The following is a 14,427-nucleotide window of genomic DNA, read 5'->3' as shown; positions in this document are numbered from 1 at the left end:
AACAACAGCAGTTCTTTATGCAGTTAGTTGCTATTGGATTGCTTGTGAAATACAAATCGAAGCTAATAAAGCTAATATCTGACTGGTTGGTATGTTGCCCCGCACTAGGCATGTTCTTATATGTGATAAACACAGCATGTTATATGGTAATGAATACTTCAATATTTTGTTTAAAGCAGCTATTTTCATTAACTCTTGAAAACTAGAATATGCTGAAATTGGTTTCTGATCACAGGGACAATGAAATGCCTCAATGCAGTTTGTCACAGACAAAAAGGAGACAGAGAAAAAATCAGAGTATCCCTATAAATTGGCAGCAGTTAGAGACAGTAGTTTAGTTTGCAGAATCTCTACAGATAAATCCAGACAGTGGGTTATTAAAAATTGTTCTACTTATTCAATTGGCAAATTCATGTGACCTAGCACCTTCAATATGTACCCACCATTAAAATGAGAACAAAAAACTGTCTATGTTATCTTAACCATTCTTTTGTTTTTAGTACCAGATATCGGGGGGGGGGGGAGAACTGACATAGCACATGAGCAGCTGGCTTGGTCCAGGTGCAAGAAAAGTGAAAATTGAGATGCATCAAGGGGCAGTTTTGGGGAGTTGCCATTTCCATCAGGGCTGCTGCCTCCTTTTAATACAAGGTCAGGGCAAATACTGCCCCTGTCCCAAACTGCCAAATTATGTGGGAAAGCAACACTGAGTCGAACTTTTAATGTATTGCTATATCATTTTTACTTTTTGTTCATATAGTGGCATTTAAATCACTTTTAATAGGAGCCAGTTAACCTTCATGTTACACTGTACTGCCCCATCAGGGCCAGAACTATTGGTTGGCTGAAGAGGCATGTGCCTAGGGCACAACAGTTTGGGGGCACTGGGCATGTACCTCTTCTTGCCTTCCCCTATTTTTGTCCAGCAGAAAGTAAGTGAATTGGACTGCATCAGGCATTTCACGCGTGAGCATGCAAGCTTTCCCAAGTGCCCTGGAGATGGAGTGGATGGTGCCAGAGGCACTGTGTCTCATCACAAACCAACCTTTTTATGAGATGGTATGTGTGTGGCCAAGTTTAGCCTGAGACAGATGGATACGGTTCCATATTTTCCTAAAGATTAAAACCACCACCACAGAACCATATGGAAAATCCTTAAACCTTGGCTTGTAACTGACCTGTCATCAATTAATAAATTAAAGTATCGGGACATCAACCTGTCTAAGTTCTAGTTCTGAAACTAAGGATATAAAGAGGAAGAACAACCTGACATTTTTGGAAAGGTACGTTACATACAAAGAGAAAACCAAGTCTGACAAAGAACTTATTTTCTGGGGTAGTACTGTATATGTGGGGTAACTGACTAACCCGGAGCACTATGGGATAACCATACACAGCACAAATAAATACAAATGTATGGGTAAAATTTACTCTATATTGCCACATATAGTAGTGACCGATAAAACAGATATCATTAGCCTAAGGGTAGGCAGAAGAGGCAGGCTCTAAATATCAGTATTTACACTGACACAACCCAGTCATTGGGGCAAATTCACTAAAGGGCGAATTTTCGCCAGCGAAAGTTAGGACTTTTGAAAGCAATCCGCTTTAAAAAAGTAAAAGTCTCTAGCATTTTACAACTATAATGAATTTCCAGCATACAGGATATGATGTCACTGACATAAGATTGAGGAAGATGTAGCTTTGTTTTATCCATACCTCCCAACATTTTGGAAACAAAAAGGGACAAAAAAGTTGGTGCTCTAAGCGCGGCAATTTTTTGACCACACCCATTTTTTGGCCACACCCCCTAACTACCATGTAAATTTTACCAAATTTGGCAGGTTATGAAAGTTTGAACATATTTCTGTGTTTTTATTTTTTAGTTATTACAGTTTTGCTAATGAAGGTGAATTGCCCTTTAAGCTGTGAGTCTAACATTTCCCAAGGGACCTGTTATCTTATATTGTTACAATTAATTTTGCTTATCTTGAAATTGTTACAAATATATCTTATCAGCTACTGTGGCTGTTCTGGGCTCTCTGCCAAAAGCCAATTAAGTTAGAAACATTGTTTCTTTTTCTGGCTGTTCAGTGCAAAGAAAAATGGGACTTTTCAGTCAAAAGTTCAGCTGTCAAAAGAAGGACTGTCCCTCTGAAAACAGGACAGTAGGGAGGTATGGGTTTTATCAGTTCACTTAGTCTAAGGCGGCGAAGGAAACTCTGGCAAAAGAGGTCATGTTCAGTAAATTCACACTTTAGTGAATTTGCAGAGTAACAACTGTCCCCCACAGTGTCGGACTGGGCCCCTGCTGGGCCAGGCCCGGTCCTAGATTGGCCCCCCAATGGAAAACAAAGTTGTGTGGCGCTGTATGCTCCCCATTTGCGCATGCGCGCGGTGGGCCTGACGTTCACACACACGCACAAGCTTTTGCGCACGGGCCCTTGAGGTTCAGAACCCGGTGGGCCCTGACTGCTCCAGTCCGACCCTGGTTCCCCAGAGTGAAAAGTGGCTTGGCGATAGGGTGTGAACATACGCTAGTGATGGTCTCTTTTGCTAGTGAATTGTCCTCTACGCCTGTTAGTGAATTGGAGATAACCCTGCGGATGGCATTTCTGGCGAATTGTCGATAGCGACGCCACTTCGCCCTTTAGTGAATTTGCCCCATTTGTCTCCTCTGTGTGCATCATATGTGATTTGTGACCTGCAGCTCCTGCCCATAATGTATTAGTAAAGAAAAACTTTCCAGTAGAGCCATATAATTGTGCGTCACAAGATGGCGCTACGGGCTGGTACCTAATGCAATTAGAGAAAGGGTTCCGCTCGGAGATTGTTTCCGAACGGACAGTTTTTACTTTGCACCGTCACTGTACTCTGGACAATTTGTTCCCCTAAGCAGTAGTGGAGTTTGTCGAATCAATACAAGAACATGGTGGTGTGTGGGGGCCCGACAGTGTTACGGGACCTTCTAGTGGCGGAGACAGAGCCGGTCTGGAAGGATGAGGAGGTGTGTGTCGTGGGACTATTTGGTAAGACGGCCCTGACGCAGGGCAGCTGGCACAAGTGTTCCCTCATCAATTCTCTGTGCGACCGGCACATCTTCCCGCTGTTTCACCGCGCCCCGGAGCGGCCCTCGGAACGCAGTCTCTTCCAGACCTATTACGAACAGGAGTCCCGGGTGCTGTACATTCTTCTGACCGGTCTGAGTGATACGGGCTCGCTGCTGAAGGCCTGTGAGGAGCTGAGCCGAGGAGTGTCCCACGCAGAGGCGCACGAGTGGTGGAAGGATGAGGAGAAGTTGTACTGCATGCACCTCCTCTATCTATTCTCAGTGTGTCATATCCTGGTGCTGGTGCACCCGACCTGCTGCTTTGATATCACCTATGAGAAACTGTTCAGGGCTTTGGACAGTCTCCGACAAAAGATGCTGCCATCACTGAAGCCAAGCTTGAAGGATTGTGCTGTGGGTCTGGACTGGAAACTCAATGCCAGACCTTGTCCACCCAGGCTGCTCTTTATGTTTCAGCTTAATGGAGCCCTTAAAGTAGAGCCAAAGAGTCAAGGGCCACAGACCAGTGACAAACCTAAAAAGCACTCTCCAAAGCGAAGGCTGCAGCATGCTTTGGAAGACCAGATCTACCGCATTTTTAGGAAAAGCAGAGTCCTGACTAACCAATCCATCAATTGTCTATTCACTGTGCCTGCCAATCAGGCCTTTGTGTATATTGTGGCTGATGAGGGTGAAGATCCTGTAAATGTGCTACTGGAGGGTTTGAGGCACAACTGCACTTTGAAAGACACAGAGTCTTTGGTACCTTTATCTGGTCCTAAACGTTATCAAATGATGAGACACACTCGACAGCTGTCTTTCACGGTTGAAAATAACACAAATCTATCTGGTCAGTTGGTTGACTGCACCCTAAGAGAGTTCCTCTTCCAGCACGTGGAGCTGGTTCTCACAAAAAAAGGGTTTGATGACAGTGTGGGGAGAAACCCCCAGCCGTCTCACTTTGAGCTCCCGACATACCAGAAGTGGGTTAGTGTGGCTTTAAAACTGTATGAAATTATCATTGAAAATAAAGATGATGACCCCCCTGCTTTCCCAGGTGGATTTCCCCCAAAGCTTCTTGCTAACATGAAGGTATTAGAAGGATATTTGGATGCGGACACCAAGTTCTCAGAAAACAAATGCCAAAAAGCTCTGCCCATGGCACATAGCGCTTATCAGTCTAATTTGCCTCATAATTATACCACAACTGTCCATAAAAACCAGCTGGCCCAGGCCCTAAGGGTATATAGCCAGCATGCCCGGGGTCCTGCTTTCCATAAATATGCCATGGTTCTTAATGAAGATTGTTATAAGTTCTGGAGCAGTGGACACCAGCTTTGTGAAGAAAGGAGTTTAACAGATCAACACTGTGTACACAAATTTCATTTGCTGCCTAAATCTGGTAAATCTGGTGTGGTTTATTTACCTATTATAGTGTTATTAATATTTCTATCACTCAGCCTGTTTTTACAATTTTATACATTTTATTGCCAAAATGTTTAGCTTTGACATGCAGCAATTTGTACCACTAAATGTAAACCAAGTCCAGCTGGTTTCATATACATACTTGATTTTAATGTGTGATTTTGAAACTTTCTTAATATTCAGGTAAAATTGATGTACCCTAGCCTTGCATTAAAATAAGCATGGTTTTGCAGTTAAGGGGGCCAACATATTGATAAGGTAAGAAATCACTGTCACTCAAAGGGCAGGTGCAAGCAGGGACAATCCCTTGCGTTTATTAGCAGAAAATGCAACGTTTCGGGGTCAGGCCCCTTTATCAAGCATAACAGGGGCCTGACCCCGAAACGTTGCATTTTCTGCTAATAAACGCAAGGGATTGCACCTGCCCTTTGAGTGCCAGTGATTTCTTACCTACTTGCTGTTGGAGGGTGCCGACCCCTTCGTCACTATGCACCAGGCAATCAACACGTAGGCCAGGGAGTGCGAGAGGAGCTTCTATCTGAGCCAACATATTGATCCCTTGGACAGAATGCTCAACTCATGTCATGTCATTCTGTCTCTTAATGGGCACTTTAATTTGCTCTCAATTGTTATGAATATGTGTACTTTCTGCTCAGTTAATGTTATATATTGCAGCTATGTATTGTTATATAGTGCAGTGCTTACCCTGCAAATACTGTTGTGCTATTTTGTAAAAAAAAAAAAAAACCTGAAACATACATATATGCACAGCTCTGCTCCGTATAGCCGCACTCAGGCGGAAGCTGTGTCTGTCAGTAAAGCTGTACAGAGTTGCAGAAGAGAGTGGCTCCATTTCTCTCCGTCTGCTTTAAAAAATGCAGGCGAAGTGGAGACAACACTCTGTTTGACCAGGTTGGAATAATGACTGTTACCAGATGTTAACTTAGTACAAGTAGTGCTGTCATTTGTATAAAGAGGCATGGCATAAGGCATGAAAGATGGTGAAGGATTACTACTTTTAGTATAATGTTCCAACGTATTCATTGATCACAAATACATTCAAAATGCACCCTTTATAATTGCATGTATTGGCTGTCTTTAAGTTATACCTAGACTACATTATACCTAGACTGCAAACCTACACTCTCTATGTTTAACAGAAACTTTTATGGTACAGTTTTCTTTCATTGCTGGCACAGGAAAAGTTAAATTTAAACAGCTTTTTACAAACTCAAGTGTGGTACATAAATTTATGTGTACAGATTTTAAGAGCTTACTAGAACTGGAGATGAAGAATTGATTATGAATGAGGTAATTTTTCCTATGCATATTAGAATTTTTTTTTACATAGCTATAGTCACAGATTATGGACTTTCCCTTCCTTGCTTTTGTGCTGTTAGAATATAGTTGTATTTAAAGAGCACATAAAAAACTTTTGCTCAATTTTAGGGGAAAAAATTGAACCAGAGAGAAATCCACCAATTCTCTTTCACAACAGTCGGGCACGTTCGACAGGCAGCTGTAATTGTGGAAGAAAACAGGCACCACGAGAAGACCCATTTGACATAAAAAGTGCAAATTATGATTTTTATCAGGTACTGTATATTATTCTATCCTCTTAATAATAATATGTATAATGTAAGGCTAGGTTACCAAATCTTGTAAAAGATCTGGCAAGTGGATCCAACTTGCTTTTGTTAGATGTGTCTCTGGTTTTATGATCAGTGTAATTGTTTTTTTATAAGCATGTTATAATTTACCTGATATTTATTATATCTAGGGGCAGATTTATCAAAATGTGAGATTAGAGCTCACCACAGAAAAACTCGTCCACTTTTTATTCATTCCTATGGGATTTTTAGAAGTATTTAGTATTTAAGGCACTTTTTTGAACAAATCCAATAAACACGTCCATTGCTTTAGTTTCTGCAAAAATCCATTGCGAATGTATGTATCCAAAATTCATCCAATTTTTCCAAATTGGTTACACCACAATTGTGTTTGTTTGTAAAGAAGTGTTAAAAACAAGGGGCATCCAGGCACTCGAGAAACTCCACAAGGGCCACCAAAAATAGTATTAAAAATATATTAATTGTAGATTAATAATTCATTTTAAAAAGGGGATTATTATCTCCATTGGCCCTACACGTTTCCTTCCCCCCAGAGTACCAGGCAGTGACTAAGTGCCCCGGAGGGGGGGGGCATGAAACCTGTTTGGCCAATAGAGATACTGATCCCTTTTTTAAAATCTACAATAAATAATATCTTTTTTTTCTATACAATTTTTTAATGACTCTTATGGAGTTTCTTGAGTGCCTGGATGCCCCCTGTTTTCTGCTGTTGGTTTATCCACTCCCTAAGCTGAGGGGCTGGGGCTGGTGCACCTGAATCACGTGATCTACGTGGTGAGTGCTTTAGACATTGAGTCCTGTGCTCTTACATTTGGTTCATAGTGTTTGCAATGAAGCCCCATAGCCCAATTTTTATCTTGAATGGCTGCACCATTGGCTTTACGACAAGCTTATTTCTATAGACTGTAATTGTGTTTCTGAAGCAAAACTAAAATGTTTATTAGTGCATTATATTTAAATTCACAACAAAACCCTTGGTACTGGTCATTTTAAATGAATATTTGCTGTGGGATTTTGCTGAATCCCAGCACCTTTTGTTGGATTCAGATCCAGTCAACCCTTATAGTCTTCAAAGAACTGAATGCAACTATTAAAGCTAATGGCAGATGCAGTGTTTTAACTGCCAGTGGAAACCGGCGGTGCAAAAAAGTGCTGATCTGACCAGCTAATGATCCATGTGTGTGCTCATTAACAGTGGAATCCGCCTGTCAGTAAGCACATTTGAGTGTTTGGGGGATCTTTTGTCTGTATTCTGCCCTGTATTTACAGTGACTGATGATTCCTATCCAGTTGATGTGCCCACATAGGAACAAAAGTTCACAATTTGTATTTTATTTTAATTTTGACACAATTTCCATATGCAATTGGTCATATTAAAAATTATTGATGTACTGCATTCCTTTATCTCAGTATATGTCCCAGTATCATGGTATAATTCTTTTCTCATGTATGTGTACATGAATATATGTGTTCACGTGTACAAATATTTTGTGGTTTTCCAATACTTTTGATATTTACACAAAGTGCTTATGCATTCAACAGATCCTGGAAGAAAAATGTTGTGGAAAACTGGATCACATCACCTTGCCCATATTCCAGCCCAGCACTCCAGACCCAGCTCCTGCAAAAAATGAGGCTTCATCTGCTGCACATGATGGTGAAGTTGAAGAAGAGAAGATAAAGGATAAGGAGCCACAAACTCAGGGAGAAAGTACAAGCCTGAGTTTAGCTCTAAGTCTGGGACAATCTACTGATAGTTTGGGCACATTCCCAGAGGGCCCGAAGGCAGGAGGGGATAATACAGACGTTTCTGGCCATGGGACAGACGAGAAAGTTGAAAAAAGGCCAAGTTTAGTGGATCGTCAAGCCTCAACTGTAGAGTATCTGCCTGGCATGATACATATAAATTCACCAAAAGGACTCTTACCTAAATTTTCTAGTTGGGCTTTGGTAAAACTTGGTCCTGCCAAATCCTACAATTTCCACACCGGATTAGATCATCTTGGCTTTATTCCAGGAACAAGTTACTTAATGCCTTGGGACATTGTTATTCGTACCAAGCCAGAGGATGAAGGTGACCTTGACACAAACTCTTGGCCAGCCCCCAACAAGTCCATTCCTGGTAAAAGAAATGCTGTGGTGATGGGACGTGGCCGTAGAAGAGATGACATTGCAAGGGCATTTGTAGGTTTTGAGTATGAGGATTCTAGAGGACGTAGATTTATGTGCTCCGGTCCAGATAAAATAATGAAGGCGATTGGTAATGGACCTAAAGAATCTGCAATTAAAGCACTAAACAGTGACATGCCTTTGTATATGCTATCACCATCACAGGGCAGAGGACTTAAACCTAATTATGCTCAGCTCATGAGACTGTTTGTTGTCGTACCCGACGCTCCTGTACAAATTATATTGGCTCCTCAGGTAAGATCTTATCTTATCCCTATATCCATAGATCTAAGTGGATTGTAGAGTTTATGAAATAGCTAACTTATTGAGTTGTTACAATGGACATGTATTTGTACTGGTATTTCATTTGAACTGTTACAGCTTGACACATATACATTGTAAAATATCTCATTTTAGCAACATTTACAAGCATAATGCATTAACTATCATGAAGATTTTAAGCCTTAATTCCCAAAGGCAAGTATCATCCAGTATGATTTATTATGCCAACTCTCTCTCTAATAATGTGTACAGGTTCCAGCCACTTTAATATCTTTTACCATCTATTGCTTTTTTAATTGACTTGGTGATGTGCTTGGGCATTGTGATATGTTAGCTTGCTAATGACAATGTTGTGTATGTATATTTTAGGTGCAGTCAGGACCTCCTCCATGCACTGTCTTTGTCCCTGAAAAGCAGGACATCACCCTTCCTTCTGATGGACTGTGGGTTCTAAGGTTTCCCTTTTCTTATGTCTCGGAACGTGGGCCCTGTTACCCTCCCAAGGAAAACCAGCAGCTTCCAAGCTACAAAGTCATGAAAGGGATATTGCGAACTGTCCCTCAGTAAACTGTACTCTTTATAAAGGACACTGTATTAAGATGACACGAAGCACAAGCCTGCCATATTTAATTTTGATTATTGATGATCATAAAAAAACATTTGTTTAATAGCCAACTGTTATATTATATATGCTCCAGTCCACCTGTACTTTGTGTAAGAGAACATTTTTGATCTACAATTATGTGCAAGCTTAATCTTAGCATTACTATAGTATGGTCTAACCCACACACTATCAATAAAAGTAATTTTCTTCATTGTTACACTGCTCTTTGTCTATAATATTAAACTGTGTAGAACATAACTAAAACTGAACTACTGTATAATTTGTTCAAATTATCCCATGCCTTAGGGCTACAGCCCTACAGTAGAAAATGTGTTTATCACCGTAGGTATTTTCATTGTGCTCCTGGTATTGTTTCATGGAAATATTAGGAAGGGTATGTATAGCTAGTAGCTCTTTTTTTTTTCTCCCTGGAGCTGTTACTAATTCGTCATCTTACAGTTACTTACCTGAGATTCCATTGTCATTCAGGCTGGCAACCTACAACCTTCCTGCTCATCTATTGTTAAAGAAATTTGCCAAACAGTCTCGATCCTCGGATAAGATTATGTTTATTTCGATACATGTGTAGATCACTTTGTCCAGGGACAGACAAGTGACCCTGAAAAGTGATTACATTTCAGAATATGCATTTATACCCTCGTAAAAAACATGTCGCACCATAAATTCCAATATGTTATCTTGTCCTTGCATATGTCTGACCTATGATTGATCACAAAGTATCAGTACAGCTTACTTTTCTCTGTCATCTACCATCCCCAACAGTCCAGGTGAATGATCAGACCTCATTGGATGGGTAGCAGAACAGTGCCGTAAATGTGTAATGCTCTATTGCTTAGCAACTCCCTAGGTTTTCTCATAGCCTATACAGAGATACCATGAATGTGTACCAGCCATGGAATTTACATGTTCTAAACACAATTCTGCAAGAAAAGGTTGTGGTCCTTATTTTTTGTTAGATTATTTAAATATGAGGTTTCTTGTAATGACACTGTTTGTAAATTATATTGTGTTTTTGTTAACTGTACAGACTGAATACTACCGGTTCAAATGTATTAATGGATCATGCATGTTCCTTGCACTTAAAACGTCTGTTGATCAAGTAACATATATCAGCCAATTTCTGTAACAGCTGTCTAAAGATGTAAAAATAAGAAGATAAATAACCTAACCAGAACTGTCTTTTCTTGCTTACAAATGACATAGGAAATGGGTTTATAAAAGATTATAGAAAGTAGGGGATGAGGGGTGTATTACTGCCATTGTGGGGCCTGTGGATGGTAAAAGAAGACCAGTAAAGTTATGGAGAATGTTAAGGCCAAGCATGGGCAGATTTAAGCTGCCGATCTGACCCATTCAGACTGAGCTGGAAGCTTATTTGGCCAACCATGTACACAAAGGGCACACACACCCTCCCCCTCAGCACAGCCCCTGGATTTAGCTAGGCATCTGGCAGTGAGTGTTTTTTTCTTTAATATATAGGCAACCAAGGGCTGCCTCGAAAAAGCTGCTGCCCTCGGCACTCGCCTTCTGTTGATATTTATAACAAGGCCCTTAATATCAGTGCATTCGTGATAACAGATTTTTGGTATTTATTGGGAGATATCATATAGTGTGGGCTTTTAATTGCTTTTATGTTCCTGTGCCGAAACATGCATTTCATTTGGAATGGCATTATAGGTTGATTTGTAACGAGTGCTTGAGCAGATAATTTTCAGCCTTTTTTTCAGTGTCTACGTAATTTATTTATGTGCAAAAGCACTTGTATTGGTGTTGGCTTATCACCTGCCACAAAAAAAAACAGTGGTCTGTTTTTAATCTGTTTTTAAAGGGTATGTTCACCCTTGGACAAAAGTCTATGACATTTAAAAATATTTTTCTAATTGATGTTAGTATTTTAAAATGAAGCGTTTCCAAGATATCTAGCTCTGCTGCTCACCTTTACCAGTTCCAAACATACCTCTGATTCTCCGTCCAGCTTGGTTTCCTGATTCCGACCCCTTAACAGTGCTAAAAAAATGCGCCTTAATTCAGTAGCTTGAAAAATTCAGCCAATTGGATCAATTAGTTGCTCAGTAGCACTGGATCGCTCAGTTTACTTCTTTGTCATTCTGTGGGCAGGATCAGATGTCTCAGCAGGGGGTCGGTGACCCAGAGATTTGTACAAAGAGAAGCTGCAGAACTAGATATTTTGGTTACACCATTTTGTTATGATGTATATTGCGTATTTTCTGTTAATACAATAAACGTTGTCACTGCTGAAATACTACTGTTTCCACGAGGCAAGTTATATATTAAAATGAAGTTGCTACTTTAAAAGCTCAGCCAATGATAAACAAAGCTCCAAAGAATTAAGATGGGTTCCCAAATCTTTTTATATAACTCTATTGGTGTTGCAGTATACAGTCATATGAAATAGTTTGGAAACCCATCTTTATTTTTTGTAGTTCTGTTTATCATTGGCTGAGCTTTCAAAGTAGCAACTTCCTTTTTTAATATATAACATGCCTTATGGAAACAGTAGTATTTCAGCAGTGACATAATGTTTATTGGATTAACAGAAAATATACAATATGCATCATAACAAAATTAGACAGGTACATACATTTGGGCACCACAACAGAGATATTCCATCAATACTTAGTTGAGCCTCCTTTTGCAAATGTAACAGCCTCTAGACGCCTCCTATAGCCTTTGATGAGATTCTGGATGGCGGTATTTTTGACCATTCGTCCATACAAAATCTCTCCAGTTCAGCTAAATTTGATGGCCGCTGAGCATGGACAGCCTGCTTAAAATCATCCCATAGATTTTCGATGATATTCAAGTCTGGGGACTGTGACGCCATTCCAGAATATTGTACTTCTTCCTCTGCATAAATGTCTTTGTAGATTTGGAAGTGTTTTTAGGGTCATTGTCTTGTTAGAATATCCAACCCCTGCGTAAACCTTAGGTTTGTGACTGATGCTTGAACATTATCCTGAAGAATTTGTTGATATTGGGTTGAATTCATCCGACCCTCGACTTTAACAAGGGTCCCAATCCCTGAATTAGCAACACAGCCCCACAGCATGATGGAACCTCCACCAGATTTGACAGTAGGTAGCAGTTGTTTTTCTTGGAATGCAGTGTTCCTCTTCCACCACTGTCTCATCAGTCCAAAGCACTTTGTTCCAAAAAGAGTGTGGCTTGTCTAAATGAGCTTTTGCATACAACATGCGACTCTGTTTGTGGCGTGAGTGTAGAAAGGGCTTCTTTCTCATCACCCTGCCATACAAATGTTCTGTGTGCAAATTGCGCTGAATTGTAGAACAATGTACAGATACACCATCTGCAGCAAGATGTTCTTGCAGGTCTTGGAGGTGATCTTTGGGTTGTCTGTAACCATTCTCACAATCCTCCGCATATGCTGCTCCTGTATTCTTCTTGGCCTGCCAGACCTGGGTTTTACAGCAACTGTGCCTGTGGCCTTCCATATCCTGATTACATTCCTTACAGTTGAAACAGACAGTTGAGATAGCTTTTTGTAGCCTTCCCGTAAACCATGATTCCGAACAATCTTTGTTTTTAGATCTTTTGAGAGTTACTTTGAGGACCCCATGCTGTCATGGAGAGTCAATCAGAAGCACAACTTGCAATTGGCCACCTTAAAGGAGAAGGAAACCCCCTGGGCGCAAATCCCCTCCCCTGTGTTGCACCCCTCCCTCCTCCCCCCTGGCCTACCTGTCCCCCTGGGCAAATGCCCCTAACTTGTTACTCACCCCTCTGCGCAGGTCCTGTCCACGGAGTTCACAGGCGCCATCTTCTCCCACGCGGCCTTCCTGCTTTGACTGGCGTCTTCTGGCGCATGCGCAGTAGGAACATTTACAGGTACGGATCTACTGCACATGCGCCGAATGTCACAGTAGATCCATACCTGTAAATGTTCCGCGCATGCGCCAGAAGACGCCAGTCAAAGCAGGAAGACCGCGTGGGAGAAGATGGCGCCTGTGAACTCCGTGGACAGGACCTGCGCAGAGGGGTGAGTAACAAGTTAGGGGCATTTGCCCAGGGGGACAGGTAGGCCAGGAGGGAGGGGGGCAACACAGGGGAGGGATTTTGCACCCAGGGGGTTTCCTTCTTATTTAAAACCTTTTCTCATGATTGGACACACCTGCCTATGAAGTTCAAGGTTTAACAAGCTAATCCAACCAATTTGGTGTTGCCAGTAATCAGTACTGAGCAGTTACATGCATTCAGATTAGCAAAATTACAAGGGTACCACCAACATTTCTGCACAGCCAGTTTTTCACACTTTATTTAATTTCATACAACTGAATACTGTTTCACTAAAAATCTTTGTTCAGAAAACACCCCAGTACTCAGATGTTCCTGGAAAATGAAAGACATACCACTGTTCTCTTTTTTTGTTGAAAGTGGAGTTCCCAAACATTTTCATATGACTTTACCTTACAATATATTACGCAGGTCTACAAGCTTTCCCATCATTTGGTCTGACCATGCCCTAGTACAGGTAATATTGCTACTTTCTAATTCCCGCAAGAGTTTAGTCAGCACTCTTACCTCCAGAAATCCTTTCATTTGCTGCAAGTCTCACAGTTTCCACCACCAACTGATTTTCGAATTCTTTGTATCACAGACAGCACCATCCATGAATGTATTTTCTTAAAATGCCTTTATTGAAACATAGGCTCTTGACCCAGATAAAATACTTTTTTTTTTTTTTGATCAGTATCAAAACAAAGCCTGTTAAGATGCAGTCATGAAGACATATATACAATTGTTGATGAACTTTCTATTGGAACTGTTTAGGAAACTAATAAATCCGTTATACGGGGGTATATCAAAATGGCATTGTACCAAGAAAATGAGTTTACAACTAAGCTTGAAGCCCTTGAAATTTCTGTCCGATTGTTAGAAGTTAGACATAAAATGACCCAGTCTCCGAACCTTTTAGATAGATGGCTATGGCTAGATCTCAATTGAAAATAATGTTGCAAGAGAAAGCTAAAAAAATACTTTTTTTTATTAGTTTTCTTTTTCTCTGTAATAATATGGTAGTACCTTTTACTGGATTCTGTCTAGGTTACATATATCCATATTGGTGGTGAAACAATCATGCCGGGTTTTATTAAATCTTTAATAGGGGAAAGCTTTTCATTGTTTGTGTCCTTTTCGACTGATTTGAGACGTCAACAACTTCCTTGCAAACAAATGGCTTATGTAAACATGCATAGTGCATGTATTAA

General features: G+C 40.7%; 1 protein-coding gene across 1 annotated transcript; it reads left to right on the top strand.

Moving 5' to 3' along the window:
* The first annotated feature begins 2,804 nt into the window (after positions 1 to 2,804).
* Positions 2,805 to 9,413, top strand: smg8.L (SMG8 nonsense mediated mRNA decay factor L homeolog). Its single transcript, XM_018246894.2, has 4 exons — positions 2,805 to 4,451; positions 5,924 to 6,069; positions 7,648 to 8,529; positions 8,926 to 9,413. The coding sequence occupies exons 1-4, from the start codon at positions 2,930 to 2,932 to the stop codon at positions 9,121 to 9,123; spliced, it is 2,748 nt and encodes a 915-aa protein (XP_018102383.1). The 5' UTR covers positions 2,805 to 2,929; the 3' UTR covers positions 9,124 to 9,413.
* The last annotated feature ends 5,014 nt before the right edge of the window (positions 9,414 to 14,427 follow it).

The sequence above is a fragment of the Xenopus laevis genome, chromosome 2L (assembly GCF_017654675.1).
Source record: "Xenopus laevis strain J_2021 chromosome 2L, Xenopus_laevis_v10.1, whole genome shotgun sequence".
Taxonomy (NCBI): domain Eukaryota; kingdom Metazoa; phylum Chordata; class Amphibia; order Anura; family Pipidae; genus Xenopus; species Xenopus laevis.
The sequence above is the reverse complement of the archived record's forward strand: the minus strand, read 5'-3'. Positions and strand labels throughout refer to the sequence as shown.

What these genes read in the sequence shown, in the direction of transcription:
- smg8.L (XM_018246894.2), top strand. Translation starts at nt 2,930, where the DNA reads ATGGTGGTGTGTGGGGGCCCGACAGTGTTACGGGACCTTCTAGTGGCG. An exon ending in TCATTTGCTGCCTAAATCTG is followed by an intron (nt 4,452 to 5,923) that starts GTAAATCTGGTG and finishes GCTCAATTTTAG; the next exon opens with GGGAAAAAATTGAACCAGAG. An exon ending in CAAATTATGATTTTTATCAG is followed by an intron (nt 6,070 to 7,647) that starts GTACTGTATATT and finishes TGCATTCAACAG; the next exon opens with ATCCTGGAAGAAAAATGTTG.